General features: G+C 35.7%; 2 protein-coding genes across 2 annotated transcripts; one reads left to right on the top strand and one right to left on the bottom strand.

Moving 5' to 3' along the window:
- Window positions 1-1,562: 1,562 nt before the first annotated feature.
- On the bottom strand, window positions 1,563-6,208 carry LOC132043746 (uncharacterized). Its single transcript, XM_059434213.1, has 7 exons — window positions 6,054-6,208; window positions 4,473-4,840; window positions 3,725-3,952; window positions 3,281-3,635; window positions 3,047-3,171; window positions 2,772-2,907; window positions 1,563-1,989 (listed from the first exon to the last, which is right to left on the bottom strand). Exons 2-7 carry the CDS (start codon window positions 4,814-4,816, stop codon window positions 1,753-1,755), a joined length of 1,425 nt encoding a protein of 474 aa, XP_059290196.1. The 5' UTR covers window positions 4,817-4,840; window positions 6,054-6,208; the 3' UTR covers window positions 1,563-1,752.
- A 4,078-nt stretch (window positions 6,209-10,286) lies between these two features.
- LOC132043737 (ER lumen protein-retaining receptor A-like) lies at window positions 10,287-18,363 on the top strand. Its single transcript, XM_059434207.1, has 6 exons — window positions 10,287-10,535; window positions 12,413-12,678; window positions 14,287-14,402; window positions 17,732-17,805; window positions 17,894-17,957; window positions 18,035-18,363. The coding sequence occupies exons 1-6, from the start codon at window positions 10,445-10,447 to the stop codon at window positions 18,069-18,071; spliced, it is 648 nt and encodes a 215-aa protein (XP_059290190.1). The 5' UTR covers window positions 10,287-10,444; the 3' UTR covers window positions 18,072-18,363.
- Window positions 18,364-19,649: the final 1,286 nt, after the last annotated feature.

Here is a 19,649-nt window from a genome sequence, read left to right as displayed (position 1 = left end):
GGTGTATTAATATCTCACTACAAGAAAAAAAAAAAAATTGGCAACAATTTTATTTTTATTGCCATAGATTGATTATTGTTACAAAAAACAAAATTAAATTGTTTGGCAATAAAAAAGTTTATTTGCCAATAATAAACTAAGTTGTTGCTAAATATTAAATTTTTTATTGTCATTTCTATGCTTTCTTGTAGTGTCTGTAACGTCTCAAGTTGCTATGTTCGTGCATCTCGTAAGAATATGACCAAATGGATGACAAGTCCTCGTTACCTGCTTTCTTAGTTCATGAATCGTGATCCAACCATTGATTATAAGGACAAGCAGTGGCGGAGCCACATAGAGCCGAGGGTGTTCATCCGAACCCCCTCAGGGGAAAAAAACACTATTTTTATAAGGTTAAAATTATTTTTTATGTATATATAGTAGATGTTGAACCCCCTTAGGCTTCTTCGTATGTTTACTTTTTTATATTTTGAACCCCCTCGGCTGAAATTCTGGCTCCGCCACTGAGGACAGGCACACATTAGGATACAATGAAGTACTTAAAACATTAATATTTACTATACAAGTGGCACCACTTGGTACACCAGTGAACATGAAATTAATTTATAGCCTACCACAAGATTGTAATACTTTGGACCTTCAATTATAAAGGGTTTTAAAGAATGCTTTACAAGGCTGAGGGTACTTATTGGAGGTAGGCTCATTGGAGGAACCCAGAACCAGAAATGAATATCAATCTCAAAAACTAGCTAATTACCCCGTGACCGTAGCTTTTGGTTGAAAAGGAAATATCCAAATATTACATGGAATATGTAATACTCCATGGTAAGTTGAAATAATTTGGTACAAATATTGGTGCAGATAAATTTTTACCATGTCTTCCACACTTTTCTGGCTTGAAAAGCAGAGCTATCAGACCCCAAAGGAAATTTGTTATCCCAAGGCAGCAACGGCCATAATGGTGTTATTGTCACAAAAAAGATCCCTCGCTAGTAATCTACTTTCACAGGAAAGATAAATTATTGTTCTTTTGAACTAAGGTGAATTTTGTAAAAACTGGTTCAGCACATCTCCACACTATACTCACAGTAGGCTAGGTGTTCCATTCATTGATAAATGGCTATATCTTGTATCACTGTTTCATACCGAACTCCACGTTCCAGCTTGAAGTGTATCATACGCTCTGTGTATGTATAAGCTGTTCGTCTAAATTCGCATTTTTCGTTATTCTTTCTCTTATTTTCAGTTTTATCATAAATTTCCCTAATCTTTCACGGCAACTAAAGGTCCAAGAACGAGGCTATCTACGCCAGCCTGCAAACAGTTAATATCCAATTATTTTTCTTTTTAGGTTCTTCATGTTGAACTCTCACTAGAGCAGCACATCTAAAAACCTCTGCTTAGCCCAACACATTCAGGAGTGCAGGAGGAATAATCAAACGGCAGAATTACTTGTCCACAAACTGAAAAGCAAAACACAAGGCGCCCAAAGCTTGTTTGTGCTTCGATGCTTGTATCATCCATCACATTATGCAAGGAAGTAGGGAGAAGGTAAAGCAACATTCTGTGAGAATTTCAGTAAATTAACCTAGTCTTGTCTTGTAAACATTCAGGCTCATTGGCACAGTTAAAAACAAAAGAACTTACAAAATTTAACAGAAAAACTTGTGGCCTTAATATCTATCCGTAAGAAGCCAACAAGTTTGCTACATTGCTCTCTTGGATTGAAGGAGGGCATAAACGCTAAACAGCCTACAAACCAAACATGCCTAGTTCAGTCTTCTCCTTCTCAAATGTCTCAAAATACTGGTAAATGATTGTAACTGCAAGAAGAATTCCAGTTCCTGATCCAATCGCTCCCATCAAGTCTGCCAAAACTGTCAACGCACCAATGCAAACTCCTCCGAAGGCAGCTGCAGTAGGTATGTAACGATTTAATTCCTTCTGCAGGTTGGAATCACGATGCCCAGGCATCACCATTTGTTGCTCCTGCAAAACGATCATCGTTAAAAGTGTCATACCGATAATTCTTGGGAGCCATATGCATCTATAAAAGATCGAGAAGACAACATACTTTTTAATGCCAAAGAAAATGACTGCATTTCCAATGACACTTGAGAGACCTAAAAATAGGGTTGTGTTTTGTTTTGGTGTAGCTTTATTGGAAAGCAATCTGTGTGTTTTGAGTTGAGTTTTGGAAGAACTGGTTTGTGTTGGAAAATTATCTGAGCAAATCAGCCATTTTGGACAGTTTAATTTTGAGAAAAAAAAATCAAAAGTTATAAATAACAGTAGTTCTTAAAAAAACTGTTACTCCAATTTTCTGGGAAACAAGTGCTTCTGGAAATACACAAACCCTAATCATTGGTACAATGACCACCGTGATGCTATCTCATAACCTATGTGATACAACCAAGATCCAAGAACCTGCATATTTCAGTCATAGGCAAAAGTAACCAAAGCTTTACTATGATACAGCATACAGAAATGCGGGACATCACATAGTTACACATTACAAAATTTCATTAGTATTTTATGGGCAGTTAGCACAATGGAAAGAAAAACTCAGGTCTCTGTTCTTGATAATTCAGTAATAATCTGTAGCAGTTATTTCTTCCCATAATCTACAGCATGGGGAAAAGTTAGAACCCCTATGAAGCGATTTGCTATGTTGCTTGATTAATTTTACTGCCAAATCACTTTGGAACAAATAAATAGAACGGGAGACTGAAAGTTTACACAACAAAAGCAAAGGCTACAAGATCATTTACCTTAAGCTGCTTGGCAACATCTCTGGCAGATGATCCAGAAACTTCAATCCAAGTCTTTGAGAACAGGGCACAGGCTGACAACATGAACACTATGTAGAAAAGAGCATGGAATGGATGTGACACCATTTCTGCCAAACTGAAATACATAAAAATGTTGGCAATCAGTGACACTTGCTGAAGAAGGAACAAGTATAAGATATGGGGCTAAACCCAGACTCATGAAGAACTTTAACACCAAATAGAGATAGATTAGATGAAGAAAAGGGGAACAGTACCTTGATGGCGCAGTAACAAGGTAAGCAAGACCAGCAACAGGAACAGATTGTCCAGAATATTCAGATTCCTTCCAAGTTCCTATCATATCCACGATGAAATTTCCACCGTACTTCCTGTAGAGCAACTGATCATAGAGAACAGAGAAGAGGGAAAAAAGAAAAATAAATTGTTACACTCTTGGAACAGGTAACAGCGAGTTGTAAATTCAACCAAAAAACTTTACAATTAGGTACCTGAGAGATGAAATAAAGGTTGGAGACAAGTGCGGACTGAAGAATAATAGGCATGTTTGAGGTGTAAAAGAGTTTGATTGGGTAAGAACCTTGCTGTCCGCGAGCATTCTTAGATCTAACTGGCAAAACTACACGAAATCCTTGGAAGTAGATAACAATGAAGAAGATCAACACAGTTGCAAGAAGATTTGTCACATTGGGGAGGCTTTGCCGGTAGAAAGCCTCGCGAAGGGCACTGATCTTATTTGCTCTAGTAATACTAAGATGGAACAGAGCAATAAGAGCACCTTCAAATTCGGCACCACGCCCTGTATTGATAGTTGTGGGACTAAACGCCTTCCAGATAATGCTTTCACTGAAAAATATAATAAGGTTGGAATCCTAAGTTGCAATATTGTACTGCGGAACCCAAACAAGCTTTTTCATGGCCAGTATGAAACTTACCAGATATTGGTAGCTATGAACAAGGAAATTCCAGAGCCAAGACCATATCCTTTCTGAAGAAGTTCATCTAAGCACATGACAATGATAGCGGCAAAGCAGAGTTGAAGGATAATGAGGATAGCGTTTCCAACACCCAGTTGGGTCACACTGCCATACATCCCTGACAGGACATAAGCAACTGCCTCACCGACAGCAATCAGGATACCCAACAACTTTTGAGCACCATTACTGCATGAGATAAATTTTTCAAGAGAGCACATCAGACAGCTTCATTGAGAAGAACAGCTAATAGAAACATCATAAAAATGTACTTAATAGCAGGAACAAATTTTGTTAGGTAGTTGACAAGTAACAAAAGATGGGGGTATCGATGATGGGAGTGGATGCAGAGAGTGAGGTAGGCCTAGATACAAGCAACAGATGAGGACAGAAATGTTTCATTATAAGTTCAAGGGTGGGAGAATTTGAAACATGAAATGTGTCTTGCAAATCCAAATAACACAACAAATCTAGGTTCTGCCAACTGATTTCAGCATAAAAGCTACATATCATGTCATCCTCAGAAATTACAAATAATATCCTTTTCTGAAGGTTCCAAACTATACTATTACTACTGGCCAATGCATACATGGAAATAAAACAAGAGCCAACTAGCAAAATGAAACTGATGCAGAATACATATAGTTGTTAAAAGAGTAAGGAAACAAAATAAAAGAAATAAAAAAAGCTAATAAAATTATTAACTTACAGGAGTGCTCTGTCCTCACGGACATTGTTGTCCACTTGAATGATTTTTGATCCAGCTAACAATTGCATGACCATTCCAGAAGTCACGATTGGAGTAATTCCAAGTTCCATGACTGTACCACGGTTTGAGGCAAGAATGACACGCATCCAGTAAAATGGATCCGCGCCAGTTGTTGAATGTATGCCATAAAGAGGGAGCTGGCTGCAAACCAGAAAAATAGCAAGTGCTATTACAGTATAGGTGACCTTCTCTCTAAATTGAACCTTCCTGTCAGCACTCTGAACTTCTGGTAGGAATGAAAGAAATGGTTTCACAAGGTGCAGCACTCTGAATCCTCCTCCCATTGTTCACTATAAATAGAACTATCTCTGCTCAAACCACGAAAAACCAAAGACAAGAACTATTAGACAAATGGAAGATATAGAGCCTCAAATATACCAGCAAAAGTGCAAAGATCTTTTAACTATTTAAACACTTCTAATTGTGGTATTCACTCATGATCGTGTGTAATTTTAATGCGCATAGCTAGCAAGAAAAATTAATTTCAGATGATAAATACCAGTATTAACATCTGAAGATAGATTTAGATCAAAATCCCAATCAATGAAATATGTTATCATTCATTCAGATTCAGAGAAGCATATAGATCAAACCATTAATTTCCTAACTGAGAGCACATAGGATAATACTTGGCACCCTAAACAGGAATATCCCTAAGCATATAACTGGAAACAAAACGAGATTGTTTCTTCTTCTCCACCCCCACCCTCCCTCAATTTCCAGAGGACTAAAACATGGAAATCACAGATATCAATCAGTCAGTCAACAGATTCCCGCTAATAATAGGATAAATTAAACCACTAAATATATGAATAAAATATATCGGTCCGACAATTTCTCTTAGGGGTTTACATATACTCATTGAGAAAATATTTTTTTAAATAAAAAATCCATACTTATATTAAGTTTTATTTTCTTATGTCATTGCTCATTAGGAAAACCAAATTTGGAAATGCAAATCAAAGAACCATTCATGCAATTTTTCTTCAATGCTTGCAACAAGACACCAAATATCGCTACAGATGCAACAAAAAAAAAATCAATAGTCGTGTACCATTTCAAATATTTTTGCATGGTCGATTAGAGATCATGACATCACATAAATAATAAATCCATTTACACATCCTGGCCATCAAGCCATATCTTTATCTAGAAATCATGTAACCGTAACGACGATATACAAAGCCACTTTCTAGATCTAGATCCTTTTACCAATTACATTACAGATCAAAATTAAATAGCCAAAAAACATTCCTCTCCAGAATTCAGACATATATACACACATACAGATAGATATAAATATACGTATACATATCATCAAGACAGACAAATAACAGATCTACAGCTAAATAGAACTCATAAGATGTACACGATTCAGATCTCAACTCCATAAAATATTTCCAATTTTACACCATTTTTCGATCTATAGATAGATCTGTGATCTCATTTTCTCCATACACAAAACAAAATCAATAATCTAAACCTCAATTATTATTCGATAAAGAGATGGGAGAGACTTACAAGGATATGGAGATGTGCGTGGACTCGATTTCTCCGTTATGGTTCTATTTGTAGGGTTTTGACCATGAGAGAGAATGGGCGGATCGGACGCGTCACCAGTTAACAGAGATGGAGAAAGCGTGACGCCAAGTGGGATATTTATTTAAAAGAAGAAATAAATATCTTTACTTACTTTCTTACAAATGGAAAATGCAGTTGGTGACGAAAACGTGGCATTGGTGTTCTAAGGGAGCCACGAAGCTTAGCAAATGGTATTCTGCCATGTGGATAGTGACACGGCTTCAGTGGTCACTCTTTGGATTGTAAATAAAATTGTAATAGTGGCCAATATATTGGCAAAAATGAGATGGAAATAGAACTAGTCAAACCCAATTTTTGGCCAGACAGATGACTATTTTGTTTTTAGGAATTATTGATAAAATAATATCTGAAAATTAAAAAAAAAAAAAAAATATATATATATATATATATATATATATATATATGAACTAAATTTTGATTTGTGAATGAAAGTGACATAGAGCCTGTTTGGATGAGCATTTTTTAAGCAGCTTATAAGTTGTTTTCAGCTTATAAGCTGCTTAAAAAAAGCCCATCCAAACAGCCTAACTTATTTTTTTGGGTTTATTTTAAGCACAAAATGATTTATGTTCTTACTTACCCAAACACTCAAAAAAACTAAAAACAACTTATAAGTTATTTTCAGCAACTTATAAGCTAAGCCAAACGGGCTCATAAAGCGTTGAGACGGGCATCTATAAAGAAAAAGATCATCTACAATAGTTATAATTCTCTCTCGATTCAATTTATGTGAACCCATTTGATTGGACATGGAGTATAGGAAAATATAGAAGACTTTTAAACTTGTGGTGTTAAATGAGCCACATATATTTTGTGTGGTTATAAATCATTGCATAAAGGTAAAGTAATTATATAGTATATCTCAAATAAGGATTACAAATATGTTTAGAATAATTCTTAAAGAAAAATAAATAAATTATAAAATTTATATGAAGTTAAACTTATTCAATATGTTAGTTTAGATTGATTTTTTTGGTCATTACAGAAACAAACCAAAAATATGTCAATTTGATTCAATTTTTCGATTAAACACTTCAAGATGTGAGTTCGATTTTTACTAGTAATCTTTTTTCTTCCTCTTCATATAATAAGGGGAAAAATTGTGTTAAGGTCGAGTTGGTGTCTCATATTAGGTCGAGTTGGTGTCTCATATTCACATTGCATTATAATTGTTATATGCATCCGAGAAAAATAAGTATTAATGCTTTCTTGTTAAAGTTTTAAAAATCATAGATCAATTCCACCCTAAGTTCATGTCATCTATAAAGGTAGAGGTAAGGTTTACGTACATGTTACCCTTCCCAAACTCCACCTATGGGATTACATTTGGTATGTTGTTGTTGTATATTGGAATTATCTTGAAATGAAATTGTATTTGTATAAAAATAAATTAATATAAAATTGACTTCTAAAAACAAAAGATAGCTTGGTATACGAAGAAAATAAAGTCTGTATTGTTTGATTTGGTAATTAAATGACTATACCATGAGACTAACAAATTAATGATTTGAGTTAGATGGGCTAAGTCATGCTCTATTATATAGTCTACATTAACGTAATTCATATTTGATCAGAGCATACTTTAGGGTCCTAGGGCCATTCAAATCATGACCTTTGTATTGATTGAAATCATTTTGATATGTGCAAAATCAGTGGAGCCATTTAATCTAAATACACAATAACATACCTTCTAAGACAAAGTAGGACATTGGAGCCATTTAATCTAAATACACAATAACATGCATTCTAAGACAAATTAGGACAGAAGTGCAAAGATATCCTATTTTGGTTGAACCATTTAAGTAATATTCGTCTTGTGTTTTTTTTCACGAGTACCCACTTCACGCCTGAAGTTTGACAACTTCGGACATTTGCGTCTGAAAAGTGTGGCCTTGTGAAGGTCAAACCTCAGACATAGACGTTTTCGCCTGATGTTTTTTATACTAAGGTGCGTGTAAAAATTGATTAAAATTTCAATTATGTATATCTGAATTTTTTCATGTATGTCTCATCTTTAGTCGTACATGACTTAACTACATGTAAGAATAGGCTAAAGTTGTAGTCATGTGTGTCTGAATCATTTTTTATCAAAAATATTTTTCATGTATGTCTGCACCTCAGTCATACATGACTGAATATATGTAAAAAAAACAAACTGAAACTTCAGCCACGTACATCTAAATTGAAAAAAAAAAAAATCGAATTCCAACAATCCAACACCCAAATCTACTCTAAATAAGCTCTAATTTGAAACATAAGTTCCAAATATCATAAAGAACAAACCCAATAATCCATTTGTCAAAAACACAACAAATTTAACAAACCCATAACACACTTTTTTTTTTTTTCCAAGTATCCCTACACTTCAGTCATGCATACATGCATGAACTACATATAAAAATGGGCTGAAATTTCATGCATGTGCGCCTCAGCAAGAAGAAGCGAGAAGAGCAGTGAATATTACTTAAACAGCGCGATCAAGGAAACCCAATAAATTTTTTACACAAATTAGCCGTTCTATACAACTACAAGTTCGTAAGAGTTAACCTTAACTAGTTTGTATCACGATACATATATTTTGCTTTCATTGTGTTGTGTTTGTTGCTAAGTCCATATGGATTAATTTGAAATGGACAAAAAGTTTCACAAAGAGCCACACTTATGAATTGGTCATTTGGAGACCTACATAGGACATAATCAAATCATCTTAAGCGTTATTCTCTTATTTTTCTCTCTATGTTGTGCTAGTTGCATTTTATATGGAATGTCATAATTTTTAATATTATTTAGGACCCGTTTGGCCATGAGAAATTTTCTTTATAAATGTTTTCACTTTATTTGGAATCAGCGTTTGTCCATGAAAATTCCAAAAACCTTGTTTTTACTTTTTCCGCTTTCTCTATATTCAAACAATTAAATATTCTTTGCAAAAACTATAACCAAACACAACTTCAACTTCAAAATTCCAAAAAAAAAAGTGAAAATATTTGATTTTCATGGCCAACCGCCTACTTAATTTTTATGTCTATTAGTTCAATTATGATTTACATTCATACCACACTCACCTTATGAGTATATTGCATCTTGGAGTCCTATTGTTGACTCACATGTAACAATGTCGCTCTAAACATCATTCTAAAGAGGTTGTATTTCACTCTGATAAGTACCCATTTATCTCATAATGTTCCGTATTATTTTTTCATTTTAACCTTTAGATTTAAATTATATTATCTTATAGTCATCGCAACATTGCGGTCTTTGAGGTTGCTAATTCTTCTCATGATTTTCTCTCTTTGGACCTTTGGTGTAGTTAGACTCTGGTTACTGTTTGACACGTGTTATTATGGTACGTTACTCATGAGTTATAAGCCTGATAATGTAAAACACCTTATGCCATAACTTAAATTATTAACCACGACATTTATTTTAACTTAACACTATTGATGCTTTAAAGTTCTTTAATAAGTACATTAACTTACATATAGTTAGTTTAATCATGCCAAAATAATTCTTGACCTTTTTTCCTTAAATTTGGAAATATGCTAATTCAACTTAATATTTGAAATTATTGAAAAGGAAAAGAAATTAGTCATGCAATTCATTTATTTGCATTTTGGAACTAATTGTAAGTATTTTTTGCATTTAGGACTTCAGCATTCATAGCTCAATAATCCAGTTATAGAAAATACATAAAACGCCGTCGTAAAAAGCATTTTATTCTCAAAGTTCAAATAATAAAAGTTATACTTAAAGGGCTCATATGATAGCCGGTTAGGAGTAAGTTATTTATGTATTAAAATCCTGTATAAGTAGTATTGTGTTTGATAAATAGTTAGAAAGTTAGTTATTTAATACTTTATGGCTAATACATAAAATTTCGGTTTAAATCGAAAACCCGAAAAACCGATCACTAAACCTCGAACACCGAACCGAACCCTGAAATTTCTGAAAACCGAAACTGAAACCTAACCGAAAACCCAAAAAATCGAACACCGAAAAACTAAATTAATTTTGTTCGATCCAGTTTTTCAATTTTCGGTATTTATGCCCAGCCCTATCATGTCATTTTCTACAGACATGCCTGGTGGACGTTTGGAAGCGAAACGTGTATCTCAAGCCGCTTCTTACAATTACAAAAATTATTTCCCGTGTTTCTGATCCCAAAAATCAAATTCCAAAATTATACTAGTTCCATTTCATTTCTGCATTTTTCTGAACTTCCAATCCAAACCCCAAACAAGCCCCAAATCTTCATCAAATCTCTTGAGAAATTGAGTGACTTGTAGAAGAATCTAGGGCACGAATCAATCATGAATATCTTCAGACTGGCAGGGGATATGACACATTTGATGAGTGTCTTAGTTCTCCTCCTCAAAATCTATGCTACCAAATCATGCTCAGGTCTCAATTTGCATTTTCATTCTCAGTTCCTCAATCAGTTATTATACATCTCTCACTCTCTGTGTGCGTGATTGGCGTGCAAACATAGGATCTGAGTGTATTTTGTAGCATGTAGTAATAGTTTTGCATAAGAAGGTGAAACAGATAAACCTTACGCTTCTGTTTTCAATTGACCTAATTTGTGTTGAAACCTCAATGACTAGTTTTACTTTATACATGAATGACCGACCCTATCTAATTGACTCTTAAATTGAATATATATTGGGTTCAAATTGCGAGCTATATTTCTGATTTTATACGCATTCAGAAATGGATACTGTTCATTAGTGAAAAAATAATGTTCATTTGATAAATTAAGATGAATAAAGATATTGTTATGTGGATACTGATATAGTTAAATAGGACACTATGTTATTCCATTTATGTGCTAGCTAGTGAATTGGGCAATGCACAGGATACGTTATTTGTAAGGAAGTAGTGACATTACATTAACGAGTGAGCATTCTTTTTTATTAGACTTGAACGTTATTAGACCTACTGAGGGATTGCAAGGAGTGAGCATTCTTTTTTATTTCACCTCGCAGAATCTGTGAACATAACGTTTTGAAACTTCTTTGATGCTTGGTGACTATGTCTGCTTCATATCTAGCCTTGGAGAGCTTTTAAGTAGGTTACGTTTGTGCCACATATAAAGTAGATATCTGGATTCGTGTAGGACAATTAGTGAAATCAGTGGCATTATGAGTAATTTGTAAACAGGAAGGGACATATATATGTTAACATGTTCGTTCTCACGTCCAAAAGATGAGAGTTGCGGAAATGAGAATATTGCGATGGATGTGTGGGCACACCAGGCGAGATAGGTTTAGGAATGAAGATATCCGAGATAAGGTGGGAGTGGCATCAGTGGAGGACAAGATGCGGGAAGCGAGACTGAGATGGTTTGGGCATGTGAGGAGGAGAGACACAGATGCTCCAGTGCGGAGGTGTGAGAGGTTAGCTATGGATGGTTTCAGAAGAGGTAGAGGTAGGCCGAAGAAGTAGTGGGGAGAGGTGCTTTGACAGGACATGGCGCAGTTTCAGCTTACCGAGGAAATGACCTTAGATAGAAGGTTATGGAGGACTCAGATTATGGTAGAAGGCTAGTAGGTAGTCGCAGTTTTGATATATAGTCTATTGTCCTTTGATTCTTGCTACTATATGTTGTTTCTTGTACTTTGATTATCTTATTTATCTGTGGTAGCTATTGCTTCCTTTTCTCAGATTGCTCTATCATGACTTTTTCGCTTTCTTTAGTTTCATTTTCATTTTGCTTTGAACTGCTTGTGCTTATCTGACCTTTTCTTGTCGTGTTTTCTCTTGAGCCGAGGGTCTTCCGGAAACAGCCTCCCTATCTTCCGAGATAGGGGTAAGGTCTACGTACACTTTACCCTCCCTAGACCCCACATTGTGGGATTTCGGTGGGTATGTTGTTGTTGTTGTTCGTTTCTACAGGATGTTATCAATAAAAGTAAATTGACAAACCAGATGAAGTATGGTATGTTAGGACTTAGACTACAAATAAGGATAGTCATTAACACCTTGGTATTATTACGGATGTGATAGGTAATTTAACAGAATACTAGATGGTATAGAATATCGTTGTCTATGTATTCCCCTCCCCCTAAAAATTAACAGAAAGAACCGGAAAAAGAATGGAAGATGACCTGTTCTTGTACCTTCATTGGTGTGTATGGATCTTCCTGTACATTATATTTCCAGTTTAACCATTGAAGGGACTGGTTGCATTATCCAGTAGCTTAAAGTATATTAATGCTGCAACCTGGCTGACGTGTAGCTGGAAAATTGTTGGCACTGAGAGTCTTTGCTGTATTCAGGAATATCATTGAAGACGCAGGAGTTATACGCTATTGTTTTTTTGGCTCGGTATCTGGATTTGTTCACTGACTTCATCTCTCTTTACAACACTGTGATGAAACTGGTTTTTATTGGAAGCTCTTTGGCAATTGTCTGGTGTATGAGGTACCATCGGGTTGTCAGGCGCTCATATGATCGTGAGCTAGACACTTTCCGTTATTGGATTCTTGTGGGAGGATGCTCTGTTTTGGCACTTGTTATTCATGAGAAGTTTACCCTTCAAGAGGTTAGTTATTTCTAAATGTTCTAAATATTTTATGTGGATTATCCTAGCATTAATAATCATGCTTATTGTCACTTAATTTTGTAATGTTAGATGGTAACTTATGTGAAGTTGATCTTGGCAAGCACGGCATCCTGTTGGTGCTTGCAACAACCATATTTTCAGAATTTCAATGGGCTGGCGACTATAAATTAGTGAATTTCATTCTAGAAATGTTGTGTTGCTTTGAGTCCATCAATAGTCAACTTGAATAGAGCAACTATGCCTTATCCTAAGCTAGTTTCGGTCGGCTAAATGAATCATCATTCGCCATGTCGCTCCATTTGATCTCATCTCAAACGCCCGGCTGTGATCTAATGCGTGCCTACGTGGGCATTCAACAATATATTCTGCATTATGAAAATCCACTGTAAACTGACTAGCTTTATGCTGGCTCTCTGCCTATGCAACTTTCCTCTATTATTCGAACTTGGAACCAACAATATGAGCATGTTCACAAAGTCAGTCCATCACTAGTGAATGAACACCGTAAAATGTTTGTTTGCTTATTGCTCACATGTTAAGCTGCATGTACATGGTTATAGCAACTGTTGAAAGATTCTTTGTACAAACCTTCTTGAGGTGACCCATATTTTGATGACCTCTGTTAAAGCTATGAACTATTTTACACTGGCGGAGTTTCCATAGAAGGTATAAACCCTTTTGCATTGTCAATATAGAATCAGCGGCCCAAACATATATTAAGAGGATATGTTTATAGTCATGTGAATTGAGTCCTTCCCTAACTAATCAGCTGTTAACATCTGAATCAGTAGGCCCTACCTTCGAGAAGAACATCTGTAAGGCATTTGCATTGGCGCCATTTGTATTGAAATGTTGTTATCTTGATTTAACCGGACCGAGGACCAACAAAGTTGTGACTGAAGTTTGATCTTGTCTATTTTATATTTGACTCAGGCTACTTTTCCCTATTAAAAGTCAGCTGAACCCCTCGAATTTTTACAACTGGCCAATTGTTCCCATCCTCTATAACCTCATGGAAACTCTCCATGTGTATGGGCTTGGTTTTTTGTGCAGGTCTTTTACAACTTGGTGTTGGTCATAGTATGCTTCATGACAATTTGCATGAGTAAAGACATCTTGGATATATCATTTGCAATATCATCCTATATTTTCATTCTTGGTTCCCCTTCCCTGTTGGTCATCTCCAGATTGTCTGTCTTGACTGTGTTAACAATACGAGGTTCATCAATTACCCCAGTACATTAAGAGACAACAGATAAATGAGATTTTTCACTACTCACGGTATCCTTATACTCAGACCCGTCACGCTTATATAGTTAATGATTGAGATTTTCTTTTAATTTTGTGGGAAAGGGTAGGGAAGCGGACAGGAGTGCTGGTGACGATTGAACCTTACATTTGGTTGCGAGGTGCTCTACTAATAAGCTGCCATTCAATTCTCTGAGTGATTGATTAGAATTTCTGCAAAGACCCTGTGGCAGAAATTGTGTTACTTGTATTCTGTTTCCATTTCTGGGCTAGTATTCTCGAATTTATATTTGTTCACTCCTGTTTACACTGTTGATGCTACATATAATGTTGTTCCAGGTGTTTTGGGCTTTCTCAATATACCTGGAGGCAGTTGCCATTCTTCCCCAGTTGGTGCTCTTGCAAAGAAGTGGAAACGTTGATAATCTGACTGGACAATACGTGTTCTTCCTTGGGTATGCTTCCTCTACCGTAAATGTGGCCACTTCCTAAAAGGACATTCATTTTCATCATACGTTGAAAATTGGAGCAATTTGTGGTGATCTGTCCATATCTATCTTTTTTATCTGAGTTCTACTCTCACTCTGAGCTGAAATTTGACAATTCACCATTTGTCTTTTTCATAAATAATGCAAATTTGCTCGCGAAATAGCGCCAATAGAGTGCGGGTATTTTACGTAAAGCTAGAAAAGACTTGCCTCAGTTTTAACCGTGCAAGAAGTTGACAAAGTTCATCCACGAATCTATATCATATACAAAAAAAATCATTTACAAATGATTGTAAACATTTGAACTTGAAACTGTGTTACATTTATTCTTTATTCAGAGCATTGGTTCCTCTCTTTCCATAAACCCAAACGACACATGGTCCTGCATTCCATCAGTATTAATCTGTCTTTGTAGTTTCTGTCTTCTCCAGCTTATGAAAGCGTTCTTCAGTAGCGTGCTTTAACCATTGAGCTTTAAATAGATTTAGGAACATACTTCAGGTCTTCCATATTACAGCACAATGCAAAAGAAGATGTCTTGGGTCTTGAGAATCCTTTTCACGTCTAACATTATTGCAGGTGATGATACTCTGCAGGTTATCCTAGTTAGGTTGGCTTTATACATAGCTATATGACAAAACATGCCATTTTTGGGGGGTGCTTTTGCTTTTATTAAGCATTTTTCTCCCCCTAGTGAGTCACTGTTGTTCTGCTTTGACAATTTACTCGACTGAAAAGTGTTCTGTGCTTCAAAGCAGCGAATTAGATTCTGAAGTTAGCTCCTTCTTCTCTAACTTCTCAATAGAGCCAAGCTCATCTAGGGACCTCGCACGCCAATGCAATTCTTCCAGAACCTATTGTGCTGGCAATTCTTCTTGAATCTAAGCTTTTCTGTGTTTTTTTTGCATTGAGCTTTCGTGGCTTCAACAAAATGTGCAAAAGGTCTATAGAAACGGGATTACCTACTACAGTGAATGAGTCAAGCCAAGCATCTTGCTGCCTTCTTATCTTTTCACCATCACCTATCTTAAGATTCACCCTGGCAGAGAATCATCCCATAAATTTCTTATACATTTTCATATTGCAAATCCATGTGTTGATAGTGAATCATCTCACAAATATCCACACCTCCAAGCATCTTGCCACCATCTTATATTTTCACCATCATCGACCTTAACATTCTGACTTTGAATTCCTCCCAGAAGATTCGTAAAAGTTTCCATTGCATAACAAGCATAATTTTCCTTTAATGGCATTCGTCAAGACTTTCAGCACAACCGTGTTAATAATAGGGGCTTGCACTATGCAGCCTAAGGTTTTCTACAGCTAAAGCACTTCCCTTCTTTGCCTTACAATAGTCACTGCTGTCTATTTCACAAGTAGAATTTTTTCTTTCCAGAGTTACCTTCGAAGTCTCTCCTATTTCTATCCAACTTCCTCTCCACTCTTGATGGAATGGGCTATGAGGTATGGGAACATTGCATAGACTAGGATACCCTCAAGTACATGGTTTATGAGGGCCAGCCCACAACTCATAGATTGGTAATGTTTCTTTCAAGTGACTAATTGTTCCCCAAACTTCTGACTAACATCCTGCTACTTTGAGGCATTTTTGTAGCTTGCTCCTAAAAGGGAAGTCTCATGCATGCTGCTAGCAAAGCTCCATCTCTGTATTCCAATATCCTTCCAAGGATCAGGAATAGATGACTCTTTGCCAGGTTTATGAAGTCCAGAAATGCCACAAAATCAATAGTATAACTCGTGTTCACAGATATCTTAGCCTTCTATCCTCTGTTCAGACGAAAATTTGAGTCAATGTAGAGGAACTTCGAGATAGTGATTGTATCATTCCTTTTGCGCCCTGTTTGAACCTCTTATCCAACCTTGAAGAGAAAAGGTGGCAGAGGCTGTACCTGTCACAACCCTCTGAAGAGTGAAATCTCTTGTCCAGTTGACCCATTTGTCTTCACTCTTCAGAAGCGACAGTATTACATAGTATGAGCATTAGTCCACCAGGAGTTCCTAGTCTCTAGTACCATACTCCAGTTTTGGTTATTTGTGCTTTGGTTTATGAGGGGAACTCAGAACAGAAGGCGATTATGGTTCCTCTCTGACATTTATCTCTATTGATTCAGTGAATTTTATTGCTTCTTAGCTATATCTGTCCTTCCATTATGTGACTAATTTTTGGAGTGACTGCTGTCAATTTTCTAGATGGATAAGTATGCCATATGTATTGAGTTTTGAATAACATTATTCAGTTTTCAAGGATCTTGGGCAGTCAATTAGTCATAACTTGATTCCTTACAAAGATTGTGGAAATTTCCAAAGTATTATCAGGCATTAGATTGAAGCACTCTAAATGTACTTAGTTTGTTGGCTCTTAAAATCTTGAGCCTCCTTTGGTAGTCAAAACAATGTCATTTGAGGATGTACCTAGAGAACGAACACAAGTGTTATTGCTAGAGGACATTCCTTTATTTTTGGGGCAGCATGTTTTATCTTTGATGCCATTATTGTTGTGTGCTCCCGATGACATGAATCTGATCAAGCATTGACATTTTGTTTTGTTTTAAATGTGGTCTAAGCTTTATATGGTTGTTTTGCGCTAACGTTCCCTCTCTTGTGATTGCTTGCCATGAGCATCTCCATAATAAGGCGAACTTGTTAAATGGTTCCTTTTCTTGGTTGAGTCCCGTGCTATGACCTTAAACAAAATCTTATCTATATCTTAATTGCAATGAAAATATATTCAGATTCACTAAATTATGTGATTTATGACGGTCGTGCTCGTCTTGGACTCGGCCGTGCCCTTTCGGGCCTGTCGGGCTCATGCGACGCCGGCGTCAATGAGGAATGCCCAGACCCCACTTGTGGGATTACACTGGGTATGTTGTTGTACTAAATTTTGTGAATTATGTCTGTGTTACACTTATAAAATAGAATGCTACTATTTCAGAACGGAAGTGAGTACAGCATAAAGCTACAGAAATGATGGGGTCTTTCATTTAAATGTTTTCTTGAGCCAGGGAACTATTATTTGTGATAGCACTTGACTAGCATTGTCACTGCAAAACAAGGGAAAATGGTTGACTTTCTCTCGTCTTACATAGTATAATGCTTGGAGCTGAAGGAAATGAACAATTAAAAAGTTGTCAAATTATGTACATGTGGCATGTGTTTCCTTTCTATTTGAATAATGGCGCGCGATGATATTTACAATTTGATTTGAAATAGTTGAGATTGATTGGGTATTGTTACTGACTAACTGACATGCTGGTTTTATGCTATTACAGGGCGTACCGTGCATTTTACATCTTAAACTGGATTTACCGCTATCTGACAGAGCCACATTTCACTAGATGGATATGTAAGATTTTGGAAGTACAACCAGTACTGTTTGTTTGCAATTGTTCGCAATGGTTCTTTGAAGTTGAGCTTTTCTGTTCTTTTTGTAGCTTGCGTCTCTGGTCTTGTCCAGACAGCCCTTTATGCAGATTTCTTTTATTATTACTTCATCAGGTAACTATTCCTTAAAGCTTCCTGAAGTCACTCCTTCTTGATGATGTAAACAAACTACTAATAAATTTGTTTTGCAGTTGGAAAAATAATGCCAAGCTTCAACTGCCAGCATGAGGGAAAGACGTGATATGATGAACAGTTTTAACACCTAACCGGATCTGGTTTCACACTGTGGCTTGCGGACATAATTTTTGCATACTACTTTCCTTTAGATGTGAGATCATACATTGAGTTGGCCGTGGGTTAAGTATTTTACCGAGCTCCTTCATTGTTAGATTCAGATACAGTACCCTTGTTAATATGACAAGAATATGTGATTAGAAAATGTTGTCTGCATTCTTGCCAAGTGTGATTCGAACTTACAAAGATACAGAGGTATGACTAATCAATTATTTTGCTTCGTACATATATAAGGTCTCAGGTGTTTGCAAATTCTTTTTTTTTTTTTAGAGCCTTTATCGTCCGTTCGTAGCAAATGCTGACAACATTTTTCATTGACCTTGATAAAAGCACACAGAACAATACTTTGGGATAGCATTGTTAGTCAATAAGCTGCCTATACCTTTGAGCTCATAAATAGATTTTGCCGAATTCAATAAGTAATGCCACCAATACTTTGGGATAGACCACAGGCTGCGTATATCTCTAAGCATTGAGATGTATGAATAAGCAATACCACCAATTGATATTAGATAAAAGAACTAAACCATCTTAGTTCTCAATAATAAAAAACTTTTTGCAATCACCCGCCAGATTCAAAATTTTGGACGTTAGACCTTCCAACCACATTGTCCACTGGGTTTTGCCCCCCAAATATAAGTACAGTTTGGAAAGATTGTTGCTAGAGCCTATGACTTTGATGTATCACCGAAAATTGGAGATTCATGCCGTCTTGTTTAAAAGGGAAATCACTCTTCTTCTTCTTCTTCTTCCTTTTTTTTTCTTTTTTCTTTTTTTTTCTCTCTCTTTTCCTCTGAGTAGTTTAGTATGAAAATGGAAAAGAACCTTGTAAAGGTCAAAATGATCACTTACAATAATAACTACGTTTCAATCGCAATGTTCTATTTTTTCTTATTTGAACTCAAATCAATTTAAAATCATAGAAACTAAAACTAGAAAGAAAAGACATAGATTTCGCTTCTACTAACAAATAAATCTCTTACATGATTAAAGTCTCCTTCAAATATTAAACCTAAAGTAAACGTGCTAGATTAAAATTTAATTCAGCTTATTGGTATTGTTTATATATATTTTGTCTCTTTTCCTCTGAGTAGTTTAGTATGAAAATGGAAAAGAACCTCGTAAAGGTCAAAATGATCACTTACAATAATAACTACGTTTCAATCGCAATGTTCTATTTTTTCTTATTTGAACTCAAATCAATTTAAAATCATAGAAACTAAAACTAGAAAGAAAAAAAAGCTTCTACTAACAAATAAATCCTCTTACATGATTAAAGTCTCCTTCAAATATTAAACCTAAAGTAAATAGATTAAAATTTAATTCACTTATTGGTATTGTTTATATATATTTTGTCTCTTTTTTATGAGTAGTTTAGTATGAAAATGGAAAGAACTAAAGGTCAAAATGATCACTTACAATAATAACTATGCTTCAATCGCAATGTTCTATTTTTTCTTATTTGAACTCAAATCAATTTAAAATCATAGAAACTAAAACTAGAAAGAAAAG

The sequence above is a fragment of the Lycium ferocissimum genome, chromosome 2, assembly GCF_029784015.1.
Source record: "Lycium ferocissimum isolate CSIRO_LF1 chromosome 2, AGI_CSIRO_Lferr_CH_V1, whole genome shotgun sequence".
Classification (NCBI taxonomy): Eukaryota; Viridiplantae; Streptophyta; class Magnoliopsida; order Solanales; family Solanaceae; genus Lycium; species Lycium ferocissimum.
This window is presented reverse-complemented; position numbering and strand designations above follow the sequence as displayed.